The sequence below is a fragment of the Megalops cyprinoides genome, chromosome 23 (assembly GCF_013368585.1).
Source record: "Megalops cyprinoides isolate fMegCyp1 chromosome 23, fMegCyp1.pri, whole genome shotgun sequence".
NCBI lineage: Eukaryota > Metazoa > Chordata > Actinopteri > Elopiformes > Megalopidae > Megalops > Megalops cyprinoides.
The window spans coordinates 18,051,205-18,077,846 of NC_050605.1; the positions used below are offsets into that span (position 1 = coordinate 18,051,205).

Below are 26,642 nucleotides of genomic sequence, written 5' to 3' on the forward strand. Positions count from 1 at the left end.
GAGGGGCAGAAGAAACCAATCCAGCACGAACTGAAACCACACGTTCATTTAGTCTCTGAATTTGTAAGGGAAGGGGGGAAAAAAAAAGTTAATGATCATTGATGATTTCCCTTCAACTGCATTCCCTTTGTCCCAGGGTGAGATATGGTGAGTTCATTAGAGACCCAGAGGTCTTCCCTCGAGTTCCTGCTTTTGAGAAATAGAGGAAGTCGTTGAGGAAGTGAGGAAAGCACTGTGGCCACTGGGGCTCTTCTGACTGCCAGCAGCTGAAATGAAGGAAGCCGTTTTTATCGCCAGCTAATAATTTACAAACTGCAAAGCTGTCTGAGATGGAGATCGCCCATCCCCACGCCCCTACCCTACTGCAATGTCATGGCTTTGTCCAGTGTTTAGTATTGTGAAGAGGGCGATTTTGGCCATAAGCACTGTGCCTATTTCCCATAACTGCAAGCCTGTGCACTGTAGTGTTCTCTCTCGTAATCTGCCGCGGTTTCACGGTGGAGTCGACGGCGTGACTTTCCCCGAGCGTGCCGCTAATGCCTCTCGATGCAGGGGCCGCTAAGCACCATTACTCTGAGAGTACCCATGGTGCACCACTCCCTGGGCGGCCCGAGAGCCAGTATGTCATGGGGTCACCTCCCTTGTTCCCCCGCCTTCCTGATTATGGGTCCGATAACCGCTGTTTCCAGCAGAGCACAGTAGGCCTGTAATGGGGCCGAGCTGATTGCCCATAATGGCTAGCAGCATGGCCAGCATCAGAGGCAGCCATCGCCCATAGGTAAGAGCTATAGCCATGTCATGCAAATCTTCACTTCAGCTCACTGTGTCTTGAATTTTTTTTCTCATAGAAGGCCCAGTATAGAAACACACTGAAAGAAGGGTTTGTGTTGTATTATCTCGAGCATAGAGCTGTTTATACTCTGGGCACTCAACCTGCGTTCCAGTGAAATCCCAGCGATGCACAGGCTTTAGGTCGTAGCCTACTTAATCTGCTATTGCTGATTCTCAGAGCGGAGGAAAAAAGATTGATACCAAGAATTAGGACCGGGCCGAGGGACCCGATCACAGATGCACAGTGCTGAAACAGCAGTTGATCTTCTCTGATATTTACAGCAGCAGTTGAACAGAGGCGCGTAAACAGCCCTGGAGGAGTTCTGGATGAGTGAGAGATCGTGTAGTTCCTCCATCGGACATCAGGAGAATAAATCACGCACCTACCGTCCTACGACCTGTTCTTCCGCACAAGCCGGGTTACAACTTCCCCTTTTTCTCTACTCGGTAAATCACTCACCAGACATTGCAGGGTAAAGACTTAACCACCCCCCAGCCTGCGAGCTCTGTATACCACTCAGCAAACAGGATGTTGGTTGTAGCATATTGTTTCTATGGGAGAAATGTGGATGCTTGGTTTTTTTTTTTTTTGTGAACACGTTCAGGCCAAATCCTCAGGGGCTGTGCCAAAGCTGGAGAGGCCGCCCCACATGGAAGTAGGATACAGCTGATTTACTGCCGTTCGACCGCAAACTATTAAACATGGAGGATGTGCCACCGAAAATACATTTTTCTTTTGTTTACTTCCTCCGTGCTGTGGGAAAATGTTCTGTGTTTCAGACTTATCTCTGTGTGCTTTATTTTCCATGTAAATCGCCCCCCCTGTCTGCGCTGTGGGACGGACGAAGCCCGGCTAACGTGCCGGCGTTTTCGCAACGCTGTAGAAGCGTTGATGTCGCTGCCACATCGTGGCAACGTTGAGGGAACGTTACGCGCTAACCGAGGGGGATTTATGGAGCTCGGCCTGCGTTCACCCCTCTTGTTTTGTGTTACCGAGGCCAGACAGCGTGTGATGCGCAATAGTTAAAGCAATAGAGCAGCTCTGAAACTCAGTGTATTGTCCCAGGCAAGTGGAAAATGGCTTTACGATGCCTGCAGGAGATTTTACTGCCTGTTAATTAAAGTGCATAAAGTTTTCAGCCCCGTGGAGCCCATTAGGGCGCTATGTAAACCAAACCTGACTGTGAAATTGAATTATAAGCTTGCGCTGTTGAACAAAATGGAAATTGGAAAAAAAAAATGGAGAAACCCGGGAGCATTTATGATTTATTTTATTTCTTTTCTTCTCAGCGCTGCCTTTTATTTTTAGCCTCATAGTACAGTAACAGGAGAGGCGGCTCGTCTGCATGAGCACTGTGCTGCCTGTCATGAGGAATGCATTTTAATCTTTTGTCCCTCTGTTTCTCTGTCTCTCTCTCTCTCTCTGTCTCTGTCTTGTTTGTGTGCCTGTGTGTGTGTGTTTGTGTTTTGTTTGTATGTGTGTGTCTGTGTGTACGTATGTTTGTGTATGTTTTGTGTATGTGTGTGTCTGTATGTTTGTGTGTGTGTTTGTGTGTGTGTGTGTGTGTGTTTGTGTGTATGTGTGTCTGTGTATGTGTGTGTGTCTGTATCTGTGTGCATACGGGTGCGTGTTTGTGTGTATTTGTGTATATGTGTGTGCGTATGTGTATGTGTGCATGCGTGTGTGTGTGTGTGTTTGCCTCCACAGATGCTCTCCCAGTCAGAATGGGATCACAAGCGTGGCCCCCGAGGATCTCAGGTCAGTGAAAGAGACTCACAGAGAGTCTCACCACTGTGTATTAAATGATTATTTTAATAACAGGCATTAGAGGGGCACATCCATCCAAAGCCAAGAGTACTGATATTACCTGCAAAGAAGCATCTGACCACGTCCAGCACTGGTCAGATCAGGGTGGATCACTGTTATAGAGACCGACAGACACCGTGGTCTGTGTGTATACATGTATACTGTATCTAGGTTGCTCTGCACAGTATTTGCACGCTTTCCAGCGAGTCCAAAATCAAAGATTATCCCAGATAAATCAACCTGGTATCAAGGGATTAGTCTGCCTCTGTGGTATGAAGAGGACAGAGGGAGAATTTGTTATCTCTTTATTTATTTTTATTTATTTATTTATTTATTTGGCAGATGTTCTTACTCTTAGGGACTTAAGCTGGAAGCCGAGACAGGCCTGAATACAGAGGGCATGGGTTACAGTGAAGCAGGAAAATACTATTCAATCACTCATAGATTGAATAGATCAGTCACAATTGTCCTGTTTCTACCTGAGGTCCCTGGTGGGGAAGGTCATATATTGAGCTGCTGTATAATCTGCCAATTTGGGCCTGAAATCACATGTGGCCTGCACCCAGCCCTGGCTGCACAATGTCCTTGTGCACCTTCCATAATCGTGAGGATATCCTTCTGTTTGTGGCCCCGCCACAGCTAGACAGGCAGGCAGTTAGAGTGTCTACAGTTTGCACTTAGTTGTAACAGAATGCCTGGTGTTACGTGTATGGAAATAAACAGCCATATTCATAATGCTGTATGTGTACCTAGGGTACATTACAATCATACAGTAATAAACAGATAAATGGTAAAGCACATGGGAAATGCATGGGTGTTTAATGAATGATGTGGGTCCCACTGCCTCTTTTTTTATTTTTCTATAATTTTGAATGAAGTTTTTACACCTGTCCCATTTCCTTATTGTTCATAATGATGTCAGATGGTCATAACATTAATAGCATGATGTTGTCAATAAGATACGATATTACACAGGGCTACTGGAGGAGAGCAGTGAATGTACAGGGTGTCCAAACCATGTAGTGACTCTAATGAACTGGGAACCTCAGTGGAATGTTTCAGGTGGACGGGAAGAGGAGCTAATGACCTGGTCCCATTTACCTGAGAGCCAATCTCGATCTGCGAGCTACCTGATGCTGTTTGTGTAGTGCCATTTGTGCTGTACATTGTCAGAGTGTTTTTTTTTTTTCCCCTCGGTTTCCGTTAGCACAATTAACCAAATGGGAGGAGTGGGGGTGGTGGTGAAAGCTTTTTGTTGCATCCAATTTCGCCCAAATAACTATTTATTGTGTGGGACTCAGGCATTGCTCTTTGCCCCGCCGTCTCCTAGCAACGGTTATTTTCAATATAGCGGCTTCCTGTGCTGCCCACCTCGGCGCGCGGAGCTCCACCGTGTGTGTGTCCTCTCGCACATCCGGCCCCCAGTGGAGAGCGAGCGTGCGAGCAATGGTCCTGCCTCCACCGTCCCCGGCACCCGCACCCCGGACGAGGATCCTCTGAGGGCAGAGTCGCCCCGGAACCAAGCGTCAAATATTTTTTTTGTGGGTGGGTAGTCGAGACGCTGGATGATGAACAGAGTATGTTCACAGGGCGGCGGGGGACACCCTCGGGGGGACACCTTCCTTCCGATTCAGGTGTGGCTTTTGTCTTCTCTTTCTTTGCCTTTCTTCAAACCTGTTTCCTGTTGGTGCAGGTCTGGCTGTGGGTGCTGTTTGAAATGGCTGGTGTTAAAGTCAGTCCACTCTCAGACCCCCTAACTGACAGTGTTGGACCCTTAACTTTTACATTTGGGTTTGTGGTTTGCTGGCTAAGTCTAACAGAATGTGTATTTTTGTGATTTTTTTCTTATTATTGTGAAAGGCTTTTTGGCAAATAGTTGCTAATGGGGGGTTACAGGGAGCAAGTCACCATGTCCTGATTGATGGTTATTTTAGAGTGAAGTTTTGATGGAGACATATACTTTTTAATATTTATGCATTTTTGAAAAGTATCTGGGTGCAATCTCATAAAAGTCCAGACTTAAAAGAATTTGAAACTTGTCTTGGCTTTTTTTGCCTCATCATGTAGATGTTTCCTCTTGGTTTATTTCTGTGAAATGAATCCTATGTCTTAGAAAAGGCCAGGGTTGCTGAATGCCACAGCAGTTCATTTCATGTGTAAATCACGTAGTCTTGCTAAGCTTGTTGACCACGAAGATTTATTGATTTGTGCAGGACTGTAGTTGCCAACGAGCACACATTAGCAGGGTAGTTTTCCTAACCACTTTTTTTTTCTAAAGTTTGCGGTGAACGCTTTAAGTTACAAATCTAAAGGAAAGTTATGTATGGAAAGCACTATTTAAATATTTATATTCAGCCTGAAAACACATTGGTTTTGGAACATGCCTGTACCTGGGGGGAGATTATTTGAGAAAAGGGAATTTGAAGCCCGGGCTTTCTAAACTGTTACCAGGTATTACCGAGAGAAAGGAGGGACTCGTGAATGAAGTGGAATGAACCTGGTTCATGTGAAAGCACATCCATTAAAATATCCACCTCCATTTCCTCATTTTTGCTGAGAAGCTATGAGAAAAAAAATCTCACAGAGGTGGATCAGAATTGAAGGCAGTCATGCAAATAAATGAATTTTACAGTACAAGCCATAGAAAAGACCCCTGGATTAAAATGAAATCAGGTTGAATCACTGCAAGCGTACATGCTGCGACTTTGGGTCAGAGCCAGCTGCAGCAGGTAATTAATCCTGATGCGTGGTGTGAAGTTAGTCTGTCACGCGTTTATGGTCAGTCCACGGGCATAAAAATTCTTAGCTGGTTAAGGAGACAGACATCATAAAAGCTCCGGGACATTGTACCTTTTTGAGTCATCTGACAGCAGATAATAGGAGTAACTATGGAATCACAGGTGTACCCCTGATCACACCTACTCTAACCCATGATCCATTATTCATTTCAAAGTTTGTTATTCACTGTTAGATCCATCACCTACAATCCATCCATGCCTTTTACAATTCATCACTCTGCTTACAGTCCATCACCCACCCAGAAATCCATCATACGTCTTATAATGCATCGCTGACCTGACAGACTGTCCTCTACCTTACAGTTCATCACTGACCCGCCAATCCTTTATCCATGTTACAATCCATCACCCACCATATACCTAATCATGTGTTTTATAATCCAACACTCAATTTACAATCCCTCATCCACCCTACAGTCACCCATTTGACATTCCGTCATCCACTTTACAGTCCATCACCTATCATGCAATACACCCAAAATCCATCACCCATTTTACAGTATCCTACATTCCATCATCCACCTTACAATCCATCACCTATCATACTCTACCCCAAAATCCATCACCCAGCACCCTGCAATCCATCGCCTACCCTACGATTTATCACCCATTTTACAATCTGTCATCTACGTTACAGTCCATCACCTTCCAATCCGTCATCCACCTTACAACTCATCGCTTACCATACAATCCATCAACTTCCAAAAATGTATTTACATCCATCAACTGTCACTCCATAACCCATTTTACAATGCTCTATAAGCCTTCACCAATGCAACAATCTGTTAATGACTTCCACATCTCATACTGCAGTTCACCACCAATCAGTGACAAATCTCTGATATTTGGGCTCACAGTTTATTTGGTATTTTTCATCTGGTAGCACCTTGATACTTGGCAGAATAATTATTATTAGCAATAATATGTTATTTTCTGATTACTTTTTTATTGGTGCAGTAGGAAGTTGTCATATTCTCTAACATGATTATCAGTTAGTCTAAGTTAGCTATTGTGCATTTTGCACAGCTGAAGTGTCTCAAAGTTGTTGGACAGATTACATTTTCCAAGGGGAATGGGAAAATAAAATTAAATAAAAAAAAAAAAGAAACACTCGGACCAATTTCAGAAAAGATGGAAATTATTCCCTGACCCCAGAAAAAGGCGGGTGGAGAAACGCAGTGGAAAAGGACACAGACAGCTTGAATAGAAACACAAGGAGGCTTGTAAATGAGAGTATCCAGCAAGTTCACAGTCCAGAGACTGCTAGGCGGCCGGAGGGGTGGTTCTCGGGTGGGCTGTGGCAGGCTGTCTGGCCATTACCACACTGTATAAGGAACACCGCATTTGCGGAACAACAACAGAAAAAGCCACCCTTGTTTACGGACTGTGTTTGAATAGGTCCTGCTGTGTGCGTTGTACTCCTCGTAGGGGTTCTCTCTGACGTTCAGAGAGACGAGGCCTGCTCTGATTGAGACCGCCCTCTGTTTCCGCCAGTCAGCCCTTCGCAGACGTTAGCTTTACGCCTTGCTGCCTCTGTTTCTCCCACAGACGCAGCTTGCCATCTGCCTGGCTCCGTTTCAGCCGCCTGAGCCGGCCTCGTGCGCTACCGTTTCCTTTCATGTCCGGGCTGTTAGCGTCTCTCCGAGGGGCAAGCAGTGTGAGGAGGGGGGTCACGTGAGGAGGACAGTGAGGGAAAGACGCAGGAAGATGTAGCTGACGCAAGAAAGAGGGAGAGTGCGATCTTTGTTTGGGTGGAGTCTTTGTTTTCGGGTTCTCTGTTGCAGCCTCAGAGGAGGTTCAGGAATTCCGGCAGGTTTTGTGGGTTTCCCCTTCGATCAGTGTGCACGTCATCGGGGCTGTGAAGTGTGTTACAGGACGGCACCGCGAACGAGCAGCGGGCATAATTCTCAGGTTGGCGCGTCGGTTTAATAACCGTTAAGCCCTTCAGTCGGCACGGGCCCACTCGGGGCCTGCTCCCACATGGCCGCCTTTGCGGAGCCTGATTCGGGGTTTCCTGGCCGGGCTTTGTCACAGTTCGGCCGCACGCTGTCCCGTTTTGTTTGTGGACAGCGTGACCCTGTGGAAACAATCCTATGCGCACCGCTGCTCTTTTGTCACCTTTGGACCACTTCCCGGCCCCGTTTGGTTCTGCCAGGCTGCTATTCCCTCTACTGCATAGGACATGAACACATGCACATGAACACATGCACACAAATGCATGCATATGTACATGCATACACTCATGTACTCATATGCGCTCTCATAGGCATATGCACTGCACCCCGTACATATGCCATACATACATGTACTCATACATGCTCACACACACACACACACACATGCACACACAAAACAGAAATCACGTACACAGACGTGCTCACAATGCACACACACTCGCACAGAAAGCTTACAAATGCACGTACACGCAAGCAAGCACACCCACGCACATTCACACACTGCAGGAAATAGGCCTCGGAGAGTCCATTACTGCCAGGTAATATGGGAATGCTGTGATCACAGGATGTAATAAACGGCTAAGTGAGGAATGGCCTAATGCATTTTGTTCAAGGTGATTTGATTCAGAGTGCAATGCGGAAATCTGCAAGATGGCCTCATCCGCGTTTCGAGGAAATCATTGGGTAATTCTTTGCTTCTGTTTCTCTCGATCTTTTTTTGTGTGTCTCAGTCCTCATAGGTTTTTTTTTGATAATTGTACGCACATTAATATAGTTATCTTAAATTGAATGTGGAAAAAATGGATGGAATATTTTATTAATTTATGTCAAAATATGTGCCAGATCATAAAACTATATGCACATGCATAAAAATGGCGCTTTCTGAGGCCAAATTAATTGTATTTTACGGTACAATTACAGAAAATTATGTTCTTCATATTCCATATTTATTTTCCTCTTTTAAAGTTTTGTGAGGGTCTGGAACTTCAGAGTCCAGGGAAATTCATACGTGGACTGTTGCCAGTTATTGTGCTTATTTCTGACTCTGAGAACGTCGAGCTGGCGTAAAATAATTAAAGAAGCTCAGTCTTGAGCCCAAACTCTCGATCAATAAAACCCGATCGTCAAAGCAGATGTGTGAAATGGGAATCGTGATGATTAGATTCAGTCTGCTCTTGCTTTAAAAGTGTTTGTTTCTTTTTGTTTGTTTACTGGAGGCTAGTGGCAGATGCAGAAAGAGCCGTAGCGAAAAACGGCAAACTCCCACGCGGAAAGCAGAGAGGGTTCAGGCCACTAGACCTTTTTTTCACAGAGCACTCTATATAGAAGAGATATTTATGCTTCCTGCTGTCCACAACTGCCCTCTTCACCGTCGCTTGTTCAAACATGGAAAGGAAAATATAACAAACAAGAAAACAGGATGTGCCTCGTTTTGCCGCTGCCGTTGTCTGCCGCCATAGCGGATCGCCAGCAGCTAATATGAGGTAACTCCACACGCTGGGTCAGCATCATCAAGCCACTGCGGGCTCATAGTCCAGCCTGTTATTCTGAAAAATTGATACAAGCACCAAGCTTGGTAGAGCTTATATAGAGCTCATCTTATATGGGGTGTCCAAAACTGTGAACGTTTTTAATATTTGAATATGTTGCTGTCATTTTAATATATTGCAAGTGCATTAAAGAGTATATATTAAATATTATTAATAGTATACATTAATACATTACTGCAAAGCAGAACTATAGTGCAAAATAACAAAATGGCAATGATTTGCATATTTTAAAGGATACATTCTTAATATATAATGTGTATATAAAGTGTATGAAGAGGAACCCCCATCAAAATGGTTTACACATCATCTGAGGAATGTTTGTGCCAAATTTCATGCTTTATATATTTACAATGTAGGAATTTAGTGGGCATTTTTTTTAATATCTTGCTTTTTGTTGGAATTTCAGGTGGGTGGCCCGTCTAGGTTACTTATACATCCACCGTGTAACAGTTTTTTTGCTAACAGACTAGACTATTAATGTAACAGAGACATAAGCGTTGCGCACCAGCTAAAAATGACACAATGAAGTGGCCACTCAGCAAGAAATGTGCAGCATTTTTTTTTTTGACAAAAACGTTTATTTATATTAATGGTGGAGAGCAGGAAATACCACATTTGCAGTTCTAAAGCTTCTCTGGCTTTGTGCGTAATCGCTGCGAGGCTGGAAAGTTTCTCCTTGGCACTGTGAAATACAGTAATGGTTTTAATGACGCTGTTTAAAGTGTGCGCACACACACACGCACACACACAGAGCGCTATTGGTTGTGTGTCGCTGCTGACGCACCCGTCCAGAGCACGCTTCGTTTCACACAGCACCTCAGCTGCCCTCGGGGTGCGGGCACCCTACTGCATTTCTGAGCACTTTCAGCCCTACCACGGCCGCCTCATCCGCTGCTCGGAGAGGAGGATTTATGCGTGCGTTATGTCTAGTAAGCGTATAAGAGTACTTTTAGTTCTAACATCTTCTGTTGTTTTATTTTAACACTTGGGCTTGAATAGTGTTGTGCTCACACTCACTGGTCTGGGAGTGTTGTGGGCCTGGTGTGACACTGTTCCTCGTTTAATTTGAATGGTTACACTTATGTCCTATTGTGATGGAAGTCACTCTGGATAAGGGCTTCTGCTAAATGCATGTAAAGCAATGTAACACTAAAACACTAACACTAGTTATTTTTCATCAGCCTGATTTACGCAATTATTGAAAGTATAAAATTATATTGTTAGACGACTAAAAATTGTAATTCCTTGTGTTCAATAGTTATATTTAAGGATGAAGATCCATCCGGCAGGGTTAGATGAAATGCCCCCCTCTGTGGTCACAGACAGAGAAAATTTGTGTTTTTTAAAGCCAAGTGGAGGATTCATCATTCACTTCCCGTAACTGATGGACCAATGACTACAGAGCAGCATCAGCCAACAGGAAGAGGCTACGGGGCATGCACAGATGGGGGGACCGAGGGTTTTCTGAGTTCAGATATGAGATACTCACTGAGCCGTTAAAGTTTAAAAAACGGGCCCGATGGCCATAGCTGCATGGCTGTGGGTTATAGCTGCTGAATGACTGAAAATGTTAAAGTGGCAATAAACTCCAAAATTTTTTTTTTCCCTGTTAAATTAACCTTATTATTCAGGATGTATCCTGAAGGAGTGCTCAAACCTGTCTAAATGGGGAAAAAATTCTACCTTTCATTCCAGAATTTTTGGTTCCTCTGACCTTTAAACATTGCCTGTTGCCCCCAGTGATTTAGAAGTCGACGGCAACAATCTGCTTTTTGGTGTGGATTTATGCTGTTATAAGGGTGAGGAACATTGCATAGATTTATAGATTTGTGACAGAATACCTTAGGCAGAATAGGTTATGTACAGATCGCTGACCGCAGCATCACAGATTTTCATCATTTGCCAGAAGATATGACCTTTCACTCAAAGATGCAGAACCACTGAAAGGGGATTATGAGGTGGGTATTGAGTTATGCACGTTCACACAAACATGCCTAGTGCAAGCTGGTCCTGTACTCTTCTGTGCAGGTGACCTTTGAACTGAGTGATCTGTTGGCATCTAGGTCGACACTGCAGTCCTCCAACTGCTGTCTGAGATTAACCTTATTTATTGTCTGTATTTCAGGGTTGATCCTTGTCAGTAAAATTTAATGTTGACCGAGACGTGCTCTCTCAGATTTTGAATGGGAGCTGAGTTATTGTGAGACATAAATAAAGAAATTGGCTGCCTTTACTCTTTTACTTTTGGCTCTTGCTGTAAAACCCTTTGTCCTCTGGTAACCTGCTGTAGATCGGAGTAAAATGAGGGGAAACAGCAGTGCAATAGTGCTCGGCCTTATGACAGCTGACTTGGTTGCACGGTGTCAGCGAGCTAAACGCTCCTTCTGGGAAATGAATGGGCGGCCTTCTCTGTGGGTCTCGCAGATGCTCCTGGCTGCGCCGACAGAGCTGAGCGCCGTGTGGGTCGGTCTGTCTGAGGCGAGAGACGTTCCTTTTCACAGTCGGCGGGCTGGGAACCAGTGGAAGGCGTGACTGATCCAGCAGCGCTGTGGGTTTGGGGCGGCCAGCGGAGCGTGTGGGGTCGGGTCCTGACGAAAGCCAGCCTGCACGTGCTTCTCGTGTCTTTACTCAGAGCGTATTGTCATGTTTGTGTGTAGTATCACTTGAATTCATCGACTGGTTTCTGGGAAATAACTATGCCCGTTACTCATCCGGTATTAAACATTTTAAGTTTGTTAAGACTGAGATAGGAAGAAAAGAATGTAAACTGGTCCAGAATTCTTGTGGGTGGCAGTTGGTGTTCCTCCGTCTCTGTCCTTGAGCCATATGGACTTAGTGAGCAGTCCCTAGACCCAGTGGAAGACTGACTGCTCCAAGCTCAGGGCTGACAGAATGACAGCCAGTGACTGATAAACTGGCAGGCAGATGAGCAGGGATTCCACAGGTCCTCCCTGTGTCTTTGGGCCCTTGTCATTGGACCCTCTCTGTGTCAGGATGCTGTCTCGCAAGCATGCGGTTTTCTGGATAAGAGGCTCACCTTATGGGGCCTGCGGCACACAGCTATGGCCGTCACCCCCAGCCCCCCCCCCCCCCCATCCCTGCCCACAGCCCTCCCTCCCTGCCCACAGTACCCACGTCCCTGCCCACAGCCCCCTTAGACAGAGGCTTCTCCCGCCCCGCAACCTGTCCACACCTATCTTAGAATCTCCTCTTTCCTCTCCGCAACCATTGCACTCCCATGGGAATGGATTGCCTGCTTGTTAGCGTTGGACTGCACTGACCTTTCATAATAAATGCCCTGCTAGGGTGTGATTTCTTTTGTTTGTTTTTTCTTTTTTCTCTTCTCCTCATAATAAAATCTGGAATAAAGTGCAATGGCATCGCAGACATAGGGCTAGCTCCAAGTGCCTGGTCTACACAGAGCCAAAGCACTCAAAAATGAACTGGATAGAAGAGTCTCTGTGGGGTTTTATGTTTTGTTATCATGTCATGATTCATACTGTCATTGGGGATCTGTTTTAACCTGTTTTAACCTGATTTTAACCCAAGAAAAGTTTCCCAGAAACTCCTTTTACAATAACAGCCTGACAGATACCATAAATGTCATTAAAGTAATAGAAACACAACAGCCAGAGAGCTTTTAGGCAGTCAGTGGTTGGTAAATACGTTTATTATGTAGCTGCTAGCTTATCGATAATTTCTGCTGCAAAAAGCCTGATGGCACAGTGCAAATGGCATGATGACATTGTTTGTCTAGTCATAAAAAGTTTATAAAGCCCACTTTTTTTGAAAAGAATTGAATTTGGCAGCTAAACGAGAGGTTCTTATGCAATTTAAATCAATTATATGAAAAAATAAAATGATTGCAAATTTGAATTAATGACTCAATATGTTTTGAATGAAATCAGCCAGCCCTGCTTGGAAGGGCTGTTTTCCCCATGTACTGTATTGATTAATCAGCTGGGATGTCTCTCTGCCATAGTCCACTGTGTCCGCAGTATATCTGCTTCAAGCATAAAAACAAGCTTGAGTCCCAGGGAGGAACAAGATTGGAAAGAGAGTTCCACCTTTAATCAGGGAGTGATTTTTGTTTTATATTCCCCTGGAGCGTGATGTGCATTTTGTGTGAATGTGAGTGTGTATGTCTGTCTGTTTAAGTGTATGTAGCGTGTCTGCATGTATGTATGTGTGTGTGTCTGTGTGTGTCCACACTTGTGTGTATGTTTTTGTGGGTGTGTGTGTGTGTAGAAATGAACTTCACATTCAAACTGAACCACCAATGCACTTTGTCATAGGCATAGTTTGTTAAATGCGTTTTGGTTAGATGTATTACAACGTCAGCAATAAAAAGCACATGAGTATGCATGTTTAAATAGCCTTTAAACATTGTCATTTTGTTGGTGAATGCCTGTCATCTTATCTTGTCTAATTTTAGACTTTAGACATTTTTCCACTGCAAACTGTGCTAGAATTAAGTATCTCCTACCCTTAGAGTTGTATTTGTTACTGTCTTAACTCTCAAGGGCATCAGTGTGGAGTAATGTTTATCTCCTGGACCTGTTGTCAACTGGTCAATGGTTTGAATCCCAACTGGGGTACAGCTACTCTACCCATGATTGAGATAATTAAACAAATTTAAGTACCTTGATTAAGAAACCTTATTAATGGTACAACTTACTAAATCAAAGGTACATATCTTGCAGAGGTAATGAATAATATTTCAGGTGGTGTCCTGTAATATCTGTGGGACAGTTGCTTTGTGATGTGCATCAAGAAACAACATCATTTGCACTGTAAATTAATTCAGCCATTGATTTCTCGGGTTTCTGAGGTCTGGGCTGAGTGAATCCCCAGAAACACATTTTGGAGATCAGAAAAACGAAAGCCAGGAGACATAGCCAAAAATTCTGTCGAATGGAGCACCGGTCACCATGGCAACGTGGACCAGTACTGTACGAAAGTGACAGTGACCACTCTCAGGGCTTGAGTATTCATGACCAATTGTTTATGCACAGGGGCTTTGCATGTCTTTGGGAGTTTGCAGGCTGCCAATTCCCCCAACCCAGTTGCCGGAACATTGCCTCTGTGGTTTTTGACTCGAGCCAGGCTCATTAATAAGAAGAATTATTAATCATATTTTCTCAACCACAGTTTTGTTTAACTCAGCATATAGGGGAATGCTAAACCCTAAAAAATCCTATCTGCGAAATCCCTTTCGGGTCCCTGTGAGTGACTGCGGTCTTGTGTTTGCCCGTCCTTCTGATGAGGAACACGTGTTTGTTGTTTGTTTTTTCATGATTGAGAGAGTGTGCTGAATTTATATTTATTCTGAGTGTGTGTGGTGTGTGCCATCCGCTGTTCATCTCCATTTAGTCATATTACTTAGTCATATTTTTGACTATTTTGACCATATTTTTTTCTGCAAAAATAAGAAGTACACACACATATTAAGGAATAGACACACACACACACACGCGCACACACACACACACACACACACACACACATTCAATATCACAGCAGTATTTGCTTGGCCAAATTCAGATGGCATGTGGGTTACACAATCCACTGTACATATACCACAAAGTTATGAGTATCCTGTCTGGACAAAAAGAGTATTCATGGCTGTTTATTGTATTTCTGTTGCGTATCAATGGCCGTGTAACATAAAACATGCGCTCAAAATGTGCCATTTAGTTGACGGCCACTATGTAGCTTTAGGAACAGTACAGTCTCTCGGTCACTCACTCGGCTGATGAGTGAGCAGCTCCCCCAAGGTAAGGGCAATACTTTTGTTTTACCACTAGGTGGGGATCCACCACAGCAGTTGCAGCTTCAAAGCAGTGCCTTGTTGGTACCTGTTTTCTGTGTGACCCTTTAATGCTAAAGCCTCATTGCTTGGGTATGAAAGCAAAGATTGAGTCAGGAGCTGCCTTACAGCAAAGCTTCGTCTTGACGAGGAGAAGGTACTGTAATGCGAGTATAAACCCAAACAGGATCCCAACATAGGAAAATACAGGAGAAACGGACCCTCGAGCCAGCCCAGGGATGTGGGCTTGACAAAAAAAGTTGAGGAGAGGAAGGAAAAGTGGATTTTGAACGTTTGAAAATAAACGGCGGAGCAGAACAATTTCCTTTAACCCCCGGCATTCGGGATGGAGTGCGGGCAGGACTGGTGTTCCCTCAGCTGTTATGACTGGGATCTGACCAGCTCTGCTCTAAGAGCTACGGCCTGTTTGCTCAGGGAAGATCACTGGAAAGTCAAACAAGCACAGATGGATCCCTGTAATGATGTGGGTAATGCCCGATCATGAGTGTGTGTTTGTGTGTTTGTGTGTGTGTATGTGTGTGCGCGTCTGGGCGTCTTCGAGATTGTGTCTGTATGTGTATCCCGGTCTGTGTGGGCTTGTATGCTTGCATGTTTGCATGCGAGTTTGTGCCTTTGTCTGTGAGCGTGTGTGGAGAGTGTGTCTGTGTGCCTATGTGTATGTGCGTGTGCATCTGTGAGATTGTGTGTATGTGTATATTTGTCTATGTGGGCTGAATGTATGACAGTGTGTCTATTTGCGTATGTGTGTGTGTGTGTATGTTTAGTTCTTCACACCTCAGTTGTGCTGTGTGTTCAGACCCTGTGAGATGTGTGAGAGGTGCAGATGTAGACGCTGCCGGACCGACCCGCCCAGCAGCGACCTGCCAGCTTCCCCCAGCTGCAGCTGTACTTCAGGAGACAGTGAGGGAGAGAGAGCAGGACAGACAAGCTCGCATAATATGGCTCTCAGACCCTGTTACAGTTTCCCCTGTTTGGATCTCAAAGTCCTGCTCTAATGAAGATTTATTCATATTAATCACTCAGTATATGCTGAAATGTACACTGACGACTGCACATGTTCAATTTTGGTATCAAGTTAGCAGCTCAGTATTTCTTTTTGTCACTTTTTTCCACTGCTCTGTTGGAAACATGTACTTCACAAGTGAACGGGTACTCTCCTTTCACTAGGTGGCAGTTGGAATTGATTAGGGTGATGTATACATTGCAATGACTGGAACCATTGTACACAAGGGAGAAGGGATCTGTGTGAAAGTGGTGTGGGGAATAAAACAACCTTGATAATTTTTGACGGGCAAAGTCACCTCACCTTCCACAAAGCAGAACTGAATTATACACTTTCACACACATGCGGCAAAGAACGGAAGGTCAAGCCTCTCACTGGCTGCCAGTATAAACAGAGTAATTGTGGAGTAGTGGCTGGTTGTGTCATTGTGTGTGTGTGTGTGTGTGTGTGTGTGTATGTGTGTGTATGTATTGCTTGCCCATACCTGAATCTGATAAGATTCTATTGAAACATAAAGGTCTTAAAACTTATACCGGATTAATGTTTATCCAGTGAGTAGTGACTTGTGTTTAGTTGTGGAAGGTGCTGTTAAGGTACTGCTGTGGAATCGGATGCTCTCTGAACTTTTCCATTTCCCCCTGCAGGAGAGCAAAGCTCTGTGTGTGTGTCAGTGTGACAGGGTGTGCTGGATATGTTGGGGCTGCTCTTCTCAGAGGATCAGTAGCGACCTTGACCCCTGACCCTCTTCTGCCCTTGATCGGCGATGTTCTGTGACCTCACAGGCAGGGCTCTGTGACCTGATGATCAGACTCACTGTGACCTCACAGGCAGACCCTCTGTTACCTCACAAGCAGACAGTCTGCGATCTCACAGGCAAACACTCACAGGAAGAGCATAGATTGTGTGTGGTGCGAGAGAGAGAGAGAGAGAGAGAGAGAGAGAGGAAGAGGGAGAGAGAGTAAGATAAAGACAAAACAGCAACGTGACTCAACTGTGCCATTTTTAGCTGAACGTGAGCAGTCGTGGGGCACACTTTAGCAGCCTGAATTGGAGTGGCCAGGCCATAAAAAGAATTGGAGAGCGGCTTTGTGCGTCACGGTGCTTTCGGGTGAAGAAGGCCCGAGTGGCGCCTGTGCACGCCAAGGCTCTGGCTCCATATAAGGATCTCCCTGTATGTTGCATGTGCTGTCTGCCAGCCCTGCTCTGGTGTTGCCTTTCGCCGTGAGCTCTGAAAATAATGACCAGATCAAAGTCCATGCAAATGCGTGAGCAGCTCAAAAACAGGAAGGATGCTCTTAACGACAAAAGCAGTCTCGCTCAGTCAGACTGCAGAATTAGGCTCAGGATTGTCGGCCGCTCCCTTGGCTTCTTTGTATTGTCATTCACTTCGCCGCTCTTGAGTTATTTTCGTGAAGAGTGTGTGAAGCAAGTGGGGTTGGATGTGATGACTGGCTGTGCTGTTCTGGTACACGCTTTCACCAATGGGTCCAGTGTGTCGCACATCAAAAGCTCTTTCAAGTTGCATCGATAATTGGTTGTGACTGGGTGTGTGTGAATGTGAGGCTGAGTTCAATGAGCTAATACTTTATTAGTATTATATTGATGTCAGAATTTTGGAAATCAGTAGCTGGGTGTCTGCCTTGGAACCAGAAGCCAATGTGGCCTTGACTCTGCAGCTTGGCCTGATATTTGGACCCTTCCTCTTGTTTGCATCTCGGTGCCAAAACAGCACAGTGTAGAATGCAGCAAAGCTGTGGTCAGTACGCTCTGTGTTCCAAGGGGTAGCTTTGTCCCAAATCCCTCAGAACATTTTAGGAAGGGGGTAGGGGTCAGTGTGGAAAGGCTGAAATAGCATCTGTGACCAGCTCTCAAATCCCCCCACTGTCACGCCAAGCTATGCCATCTCCAACAGCACAAGGACAACACATTATAACACTAAAGGAGGCACAGTGTGGCATAGTGGTAAAGAGCAGCACTCATAACCAAAAGGGAGCTGGTTTGATTCCCCACTGGGGCACTGCTGCTGTACCTTTGGGAAAGGTACTTAACCCACAGCTGCCTCAGTTAATATCCAGCTGTATAAATGGATAACATGTAAAACTGTAACATATGTAAGTCATTCTCAATAAGAGCGTCTGCTAAATGACACTAATGTAATGTAATGTACAACCCTGATAACCCTTGGTTCTTCATAAACAGAACTAATGCATGAATTGAGAGGATATCATTTTGTTAGTCATTCATTAGCAGTGCACATTCATTCGCATAATCTCCTCCTAAAATAAGCATCAACAAAAATACTGGAGAAGGCTCCCTGTGAGGAGCCACCATTGTTCTGCCTGTGGATCTTCTCATATATGCTTATATTGATGACAAGGTAATGGTGGTGCAATTACTGAAATTATATGCATATTTTTTTTTAATTGAACACTATATTGCCAGACATGTCAAAACTGATCATGCTAACGGTAAATGGCAAAAGGAGGCTTTATTAGCCAAAGTGAGGCCAGAATATACAGGGAACACACACATATATATATATATGTGTGTGTGTTCCATCAAATGCAGCTGGCTGAATGAGCAGATAGTTTAAAATGTACAATCACCAAAATTTGAGAATATTAGATCTGATCCAATGTTAAGTTACTGAAGTTTTATTTGAAGCTTTTAATCTATGAGATTAGATCATTTCTGTGACTAGTGGCTGTGGTCTCTACTTCTCTGCGTTATTAAGCTGTGCTCACATCAAGCCTGTGGAAAAAAAAATTGCAGCACAAAAAAAAGCATTGTTTTTCAGGGAAAGGATGGCATCAGAAAACCAAAGCCAGACAGCAGGACAGAACTTAATCTTTTGCCATCAGCTGTTGTGGCGTCAATTACGTAATAGTGCAGCAGAAGTTTAGGTCAGAATACGCAAATGTTTGGTGGCCATGTCACAAGATAAATCCCACCCACACAGACTTGCGTTGCAGATCCATCCTGTACCTGGAGCTTCCTGTTTTCTACCCTGCCCACCAACAGCTGGCTATAAGTTGAAACGGCCTTGTGAGTGCGGCCACCTTCAAGCGCACCCAGACATGTGTGAGTGGAAATAAGCCTACAGACAGCGCCAGGAATCGGTTAGGATCAAACCCCATTATCAGGGTGATATTGGCCACGGCTCCAGGCGGTGGAGTGACCCCAATGTGTGGGTGTGTTGGCGGGGGGGGGGGGTTCTGTGATGAGAGCTGGCAGATGCCCTGGCAGATGGAATAAGCCACAGCTCTCTCTTCCAGAAAAAATAACAATATTGATGGTGGGTCATGGACCTGGCACTGTTACAAGAGCAGCAGCGATGAGCAATGATGATGTCACTGGGCCCGCAGTGCTGTGTTAAAATGGTGACTGCTGATGATGTCATGTCCATGTAGCTTTATAGTAGGAATGCTGAGCGGTCATGAGCTCGCTGGCAATGTAGCTATGCAACGTAGTTAAGATACATTCCATTTTGTAACACTGCAAAGATTTTGATCTCGAACAGATATTAAAATGCTTCTGTGAAATTCTGAGAATACAACACCCTGACGGACCAGTTTTAGTCCAGTTATATGGGCATAAAAAATAGCTCTATTGTCCTTCTGTTTCTGCCTTCTCGATGACAGTGGTTAAGCTCTGTTCTTTATGAAAAAATGTATAAGAGATCCTGTTATAGATTACCCCCAGGAGACTATAATGTGGAGTGTTTCTGTGTGTGATTGCCCATGTCATGTGATACACAGCATAGATTTGCTTGCTTAAATGCTGGATGGGTTGAGCAGTAACAGCAGTAGGGCTGGTGGACCGCAGGTAGTTCAAGACAAGCAGAGCGCTCACAGGGTTCTGTGGGCGTCACCTGATTGGTCTCTGAGCCAGAGTGACGAAACGGCCTGTGTCACTCTGCGCGTCCGTTCACTGTGGGAGCTGTTTCAGGGAACTTGCTCATAGGGCTGGAACTGCACTCCACTCACAGATGAAAGGGGAAGGGAAGACCTCTTTTACACACTCGTTCTGGATGTTGCATCCTGCTTTTTTTTTAAAAAATGAGGTTATTCCTGCATCATGACTGACTGTTTAACTGATAAAAGTCCTAATGGGTGAGCGGGAGTGATGAGTAAAGGCACAGGCAGATGCTCCTGCATCTCACTGCAGATGCTGACTGTCAGTCCGATGTTCTGCGCTCCACGACGCTTCGACTGTAGAAACGCGTACGCTGCCAAATCTGGTCCGAACCAGCCTTTAACATGCACGTGCCTTCTCTCTCTCTCCCTCTCTATCTTATTTCTCTCCTCTCTCTTCCTCTCTCTCTCTCCCTCTCCTTTTCTGGATGCCTCTCCCCTCCTATCTCTCTCTCTCTCTCTCTCTCTCCCCCACACGCACTATCGCTTCTATTTCGCTCTCGTTCTCTTTCAGTCTCTGTAAATCTCTCTCACACTCCTTGCGTCAGTGTTGCTGAATTGGAGGTGAATTGCAGAGGAGATTAACCTCTCTCTCTCTTGCCCTCCTTTTCTCTCTCTCTCTCTCTCTCTCTCTCTCTCTCTCACTCCCTCTCCCTGTGCCTGTCTCCCGCTGAGCGGTTTAGATTTCCGCACGCACGCGCGTGCAGCGGCCCGCAGGGGGCAGCGTCACTCCTTGCGTCAGTTCAGCGTCACCGTTGCCAGCCTTGTGAAGGTGAAGGTGAGCTAAGTCTGATCCTCTGTTTCTCTGTTTCTCTCTCTCTCTCTTTCTCTCTCTTCCTCGCAGTCCTTGGGCACCACCGTGACAGTGGACATTGCGGTGATGGGAGAGGCCCACGGGCTCATCACCGACCTGCTGGCCGACCCCTCTCTGCCCCCCAACACCTGCAGCTCCTTGCGGGCTGTCAGCAACCTGCTCAGCACCCAGCTCACCTTCCAGCCCCTGCACCGGCCCCGCGTCAACCCCCTGGGGTCCTTCAGCGACGCCTACACTTGCTCCGACTCCGAGGAGGGCCCTGAGAAGGGCGAGAAGCTGGCCATCCCAAAGGTAAGGCCCAGTGCATCATGGGAATGCACGCCTTCAGTATTCTTGTAACCTCTTTGTTGCCGTGGGTTCAAGGTTTCATTTTAAAGACATAAAGTAAATGTTATAATTTGATAGGATAGTAGGAATTTACTGAGGTGTTTTCAGAGTATGTTAAGTGTAAGGGTGTTGTAACAGGTAACATTCCCAGAATGTTGCCAAATTCTGCAGTGTGTTGTGTTTAGGGCACAGTGTCCACTGATGCATAAATGCATAAATGGAGACAGATTCAGGTGGATGTTACTCTTACTGTTCCCAGATCAGTCCCCTAAATCGGTTCCCCTGAGATGGATAACATGCCTAGTAATGTTCAGCACGGTCCACTCATCACATCGTCTTGGAAGCTGTTGTTTTCACTTTCACTGGCCTCCCAAATGTGACTGGGAAATTTGCTGGCCATGACACAGCGTTTCTGTGGGTGTGTCTCCCTGTGGGTGACACACACGGCCACAGTCTGCCTCCTGTTTCCGGACTTGTTTTGGGGCTTTTTCCCCCCTCTGAGCCCCTTTCTCCAGCCCTGTGATGCCGAGGTCGGTATCAGGTTTTAGATCAGTCCTACCTTTCAAGCAGTGCTGAGTGAGGATGCTGGCCCGTTACAGCTGTTTCTGGGTTTACCCGTTAGCGTTAGCGTTAACGCCTGTGTGCCGTGCAAGTGTGGCGGGGCCTAATGTAGCAGCAAATGACGCATGTTGCCAGGGAGCACTTTTAATGTTTTACAGCGCGGCACTTAAAAATGCATTCCGGCGGTTTACGCGTAGGTAAGACTAAATAAAGCCGCTCTGGTGTAGCTCAGGGTCCCAGGCTGAAACACGGTGGATTGTCACAGCGCACCCAGGCCTTTTAGATCCAGCTCTCTGCTCCGCTGTGCCCCTTTTTAATTTAATTTAACGCTCAACCCAGTCGCTGTGCAGCTGCTAGACAGCTCTGTACAGTGTAGGTCGATGTGTGTCCTGTGTCAGTTTGAAATCCAGGGTTAGTGTTTGGCTGGCCATAGCACACTGGGTATTTCAGGCAGTATTTCCATTCATAGCTGCTATTGATGTCATGCTGTTCTTCTTCGCATTACATTACACTGTTGTCATGTCAGCAGATGGTCTTATCCAGAACAACTTACATAGCTCACAATTTTATACATTTCTACAGCTGGATATTTACTGAGACAATTCTGGGTTAAGTACCTTGCCCATGGGTACAACAGCAGTGTCCCAGCAAGGGAATTGAACCAGCAACCTTTCAGCTACAAGCCCTGCTCCTTACCACTATGCTACACTGCTGCTGACCTATTTCTTTCACAGTACAACAGCGCTGCTGCTGCTGCTAACCTAGGTTTGTCCTGATGTCACAGACGTGTAAGTTGTAGGTAATGACATCTTCCATCTGTTATCATTTCAGTCAGCAGAGGTCTGAACTCTCCAGGCTAGATCACGTATATGTGTGTAATACTTGGTCTCGCAGGTGTAAGAGTGAAGTCATCGCTGAACTCTGCAGGCTGACAGTGAACGAAAACAGATGTCTGCCGGGAAACAAGCATTCAAACAAAAAAAAAGGTTGTTTTTGCAGGGAAGAAACATCCATTTGCATTTCCTGGATCAATAATTCTCTGAATATGAGATATTTTGATGGGCCCTCTTCCTGTTTTTAAGCAATCCCTCTCGCGTGTGTCTGTATCTCAGTTGTTACCGCCTCACACACAGTTCTTCCAGATGAAGTTGTTCTTTCCTCAACGCCAAGGACAAAACCTCTGCCGACTCATGAGGTGCTTTAAATCAAGACCTCTCTGCCTCACCATGGATACGACCTGGTTATCTCCCATTTTATCAAATACCAAAACGAATCTCAATACGAGTCGTTTATTTACAGTGTGTTTTGTTTTCTCCTCATATCCTCCTCATTTACCCTGACTGTTTAACTCTTTGCCTGCGGGCATTTTCCCATTAAAGGGCCAAAAGGGAAGATATTTTTGAATTTTTAGGGAAGAAAAATAGAGCGTCTGTCTCGTTCTTAGAGTGGAGTTCTCCTTTTCGTTTCCACAGCTGTGTCAACATGAGAGATCTGAAAAAGCAAAAAGAAAAATAGTGTAAAAGGTTAGGAAAAGGGTTTTGGATTTGGAAAGCATGAAAGTAATCAAAACACAACTGTTAAAGGGTCAAAAAGAGGCCTGTAGCCCTTGCACAGTAGAAGGCCTGGCCCCTCCTTCCTTTATCGGATTAAACGCTGATTGATTTGCTTGGCCACCCAAGTTTAGTGTTGCTGCTGCTACTGCTGCTGCCTTTGTGTTTCAATGAAAGATTCAGAGATTCATTATTCAAATTGTGCTTTATTGGCATGGCTTCACAGCATAAGTAATGCATTAACACTAATAATTGTGACAGTCAGTAGAACAGTAATAAAAAGTTCTTAGAAAAACATGTAATATGTAAAGATAATGAAGGGTATTGAAACATTTGTGATCTGGCTCCATATATTTCTTTTACTTCAAGATGGTCTTCATGCATGTTCTGTATTAGGGTGTAGGATCACCTTTAACATTAAACAATACTTCTCATGCGATCATTTATTGATTACACTACAAGTAGATGGAAACACCAATACAGATGTTAATGGCGTAACATTGAAGTTGTTATCAATTATTTGCAACCATATAGAGATTTAATACCATGCAATCCTGAATACATATAACTCTACTATACAAAGCCCATTGATAACAGAGCTACTTGCAAAACTCGTAACAACATTTATCATGTTTTTAAAACAAAATTAGTAAAGCCAACCACAAAAATGGGAGACTATTAAATTACATTATTGGCATTTAGACGATGCTCTTAGTCAGAGCAACTTACATCACTTAGTTTGTTACAGTGTCATCCTGGATAGCTAGATATTTACTAAGACAATTGTGGGTTAAGTACATTGCCTAAGAGTACAGCACCAGCGCTCCAGGGGGGAATCAAACTAGTAACCTTTTGGTTATGAGTCCTGATCCTTCACCACTATGCTACACTGCCACCCTATTTATAGCTGAGAGATGCTGATGTTTGAGCCGCAGTGGCAGAGGACGTGGTTCGAAGCTGTCCTTCGTTCATGCAAGCCTAGTTCAGCCCGGAGGTTTTGATTAATAGAGTGATAATGACAGAAGCAATAAAGTAGGAGACATTTCTGCAGCTCAGAGGGCAGAACCACTGTTTGTCTTCAGCCTGCACCCCCATCTGCTGCATGCACTCAGCTCACCTTCACACACCAAGGGAGGGGGGCGGGGGAAAAAAAAAAAAGAGATCTCTAATGGAAAACAATTATCCGTCACAAGACGCCGTTGTCATTGAGGCCTGCCTGCCGTGCCTCAGAGCAGGGGGAGAGAGTGCTTTGCGCTGTTCGCAGTTGTTTGAACTGTGCTCACTGTGTCTGGGGCGTGGAGATGTCAAATGATAGTCTGCCCACCCGACTGTTCGTTGCATCTGTCCCGGTGTTCTCAGTGGATGTGCATTAACCTTACAGCACACCTCCCCCAGGAATTTGGATAGAACTCCCAATGTTCTTATTCTTTGTGATGGAAAAGTGAGGGCTCTGGAGCCCCATACGATAACATAGATAGATAGATAGATAGATAGATAGATAGATAGATAGGAAATTATAAAAGGAAATTACATTGCCAACAGTCAAGCATGTGGGGGAACAGAGGTCCCCAACATAAAACAATGGGACGATAAAAAATGCAACTGCACCTGGTGGACCTTCCATATGCTGTCAATCACTGACTCTCATCAGCCAATCAGAACGGTTTTCTGTCTATTGCAGATCTCCGTGATTGGTTGAAATCAGTGCGTCATTGATGACTTATGAATTGCCCGAGCGTTTTGGCGCTCCTAACGGCTCGCTCTGCCACCGTTGCCGTGTCGATCTGTGTCAGGCCTGGGGGTCTGGCTCCTTGCCTGGCTGGCTGCTTGTGGTTTCATCAGTCACCCCCTTCGTCCTTGAGATAGCCCCTGCTCAGAGAGGGTCTGCTGCCCGCTCGGCTCTCTGAGCGCTTCGCTCCGGTCGGGAGGATGACCTTACAAAGCCACCGCTTTGCCCGAACGGTGGTTTCAGGGCAGCAGAAGCTCACCCCAACAACATGTTTGTTATATCTGTGCGTCTAAGGTCTCAGGTGTGTTTATCTCCTTCGTTGTCTCTTTCTACACTGTTATAATGAACAGTGACTGTAGTCGTGAGCAGCAGGAGCAGCAGTGTTATTGAGGCCTAGTAGTCAGGTCAGTAACCGGGAAGCTGCTTGTTTAAATACCCAGGCAGTTTTCTGCTTTCCCACCCTTTAAAAAGGCTCTTAACCTGAATTGCTACAGCTACAGTCCAGCTGTATTAATGGATGATGGCAGTGTGTACAATTAGTAAGCCATGTAAGCTGACCCGAATAAGGGAGTCTGCTCGACAAAGGAACGATAATGACGTAATTTCTGTTTCTGAGCTGTTTCTGAGCCTCCTTGTGTCAGTGTCAGCTCACACTGTAAGCGTGACTACACTGTCAGTCCATACTGATCTACTGTTATTGTTTACCCAGGAGAGTGTACAAAGCATTCATTTTACATGTTGCCCCATTACATTTGGATGCTTGATAAAGCAATTGATAAAGCAGTTGCTCAAAGGTGCCAATGGCCAATATGGGGGTTGAACCCACAGCTCTCAGTGGGTTGCTCTCAGTCTGGGGCTGTAGCTGTGAGGATCGGGGGGGGACTTGCAGTAACGGGGTTGCTGTCTGTGTGTTAACAGCGTCTGAGGAGGAGCCTCCCGCCGGGCCTGCTGCGCAGAATCTCCTCCACCTGGACCACCACCACCTCCGCCACGGGCCTGCCCACCCTGGAGCCGGGCCCCGTGCGCCGGGACCGCAGCGCCAGCATCAAGCCCCTCCACGAAGGCTCCGCCTGCAGGTGACCCCCCCACGTCTCTCCATGCATTACATGCCCACCTCTCTGCCTGCTGCTGTTCTGTGGCTCACTCTCTGTTCTGAGATCAGCTTCATCCTTTATCGCTGTGTCTGCCATTTGTCATCGTCTCTCGTTCTATCTCCGTCTCTCTCCTTCTCTTTCTCATTTTTCTTGTAGTACATTTTTTTGTTATTATTATATTATTTGTGACTTTGTTTTTTTCTCTGTTTTATGCTCATTTTTAAACAATGTTAAAGAGTTTTTTAAATAAAAGTTTCTCTGTCTCTCTCTTTCTCTCTCTCTCTCTCTCTCTCTCCACCTGCTACTTGTCCCCTGCCACACCCTCCTGAGTTTCACATCAGTCAGCTTTGAGCTGCAATCATCAGCCAGTCTTGTTAGATGTAGAGGTCACAAGTGTTGAAAAAAGACCAGAAGGACATTAGTTATCTATCACCTGAGAAGCTCTTGATTCCCCAGAGCTCTATGCTTTCCCTCTTTCACTATAGATATTCCCCCTCCCTCAGAGAAAAACTGTCTATATTATTACGAACCAATATTTTGCACATGTGGAATTCCATTATAGTTTGCTTTCCTGAATATCTTACCTATTTGACATGCTCATCAGTACGCAGACAGTCAGGTTTGGCCGAAACGAGGTGTGAATGATTAGAGAGGTGTTGATAAGTGCAGCTGCTAATGACCAAAGCGGAAACATGCTTGACATCGTAAAGCAACACAGAACCAAGTTTTGTTTTGAGGACTATTCAGTGCCGTGCTGTTTTTCTGTCGCTAACGGATTGCTAAGCATCTCCTTGAGAGCAACATGGGGCGGGGGGAAATACAGAGAACAGAGAAAGCAGCGCTGGGGTGATGCTGCTGGTCTGAAATGTCAAGTTCCAT

At 45.3% G+C, this 26,642-nt stretch overlaps 1 protein-coding gene across 1 annotated transcript in view; it reads left to right on the plus strand.

Moving 5' to 3' along the window:
• Positions 1 to 26,642, plus strand: part of LOC118770726 (cGMP-inhibited 3',5'-cyclic phosphodiesterase A-like) — a 105,046-nt gene that overhangs the window by 54,885 nt on the left and 23,519 nt on the right. Inside the window, exons 2-4 of the mRNA XM_036518492.1 lie at positions 2,540 to 2,590; positions 20,533 to 20,793; positions 25,588 to 25,745. Coding sequence (XP_036374385.1) covers positions 2,540 to 2,590; positions 20,533 to 20,793; positions 25,588 to 25,745 — 470 coding nt within the window. The remainder of the gene's footprint in view (positions 1 to 2,539; positions 2,591 to 20,532; positions 20,794 to 25,587; positions 25,746 to 26,642) is intronic.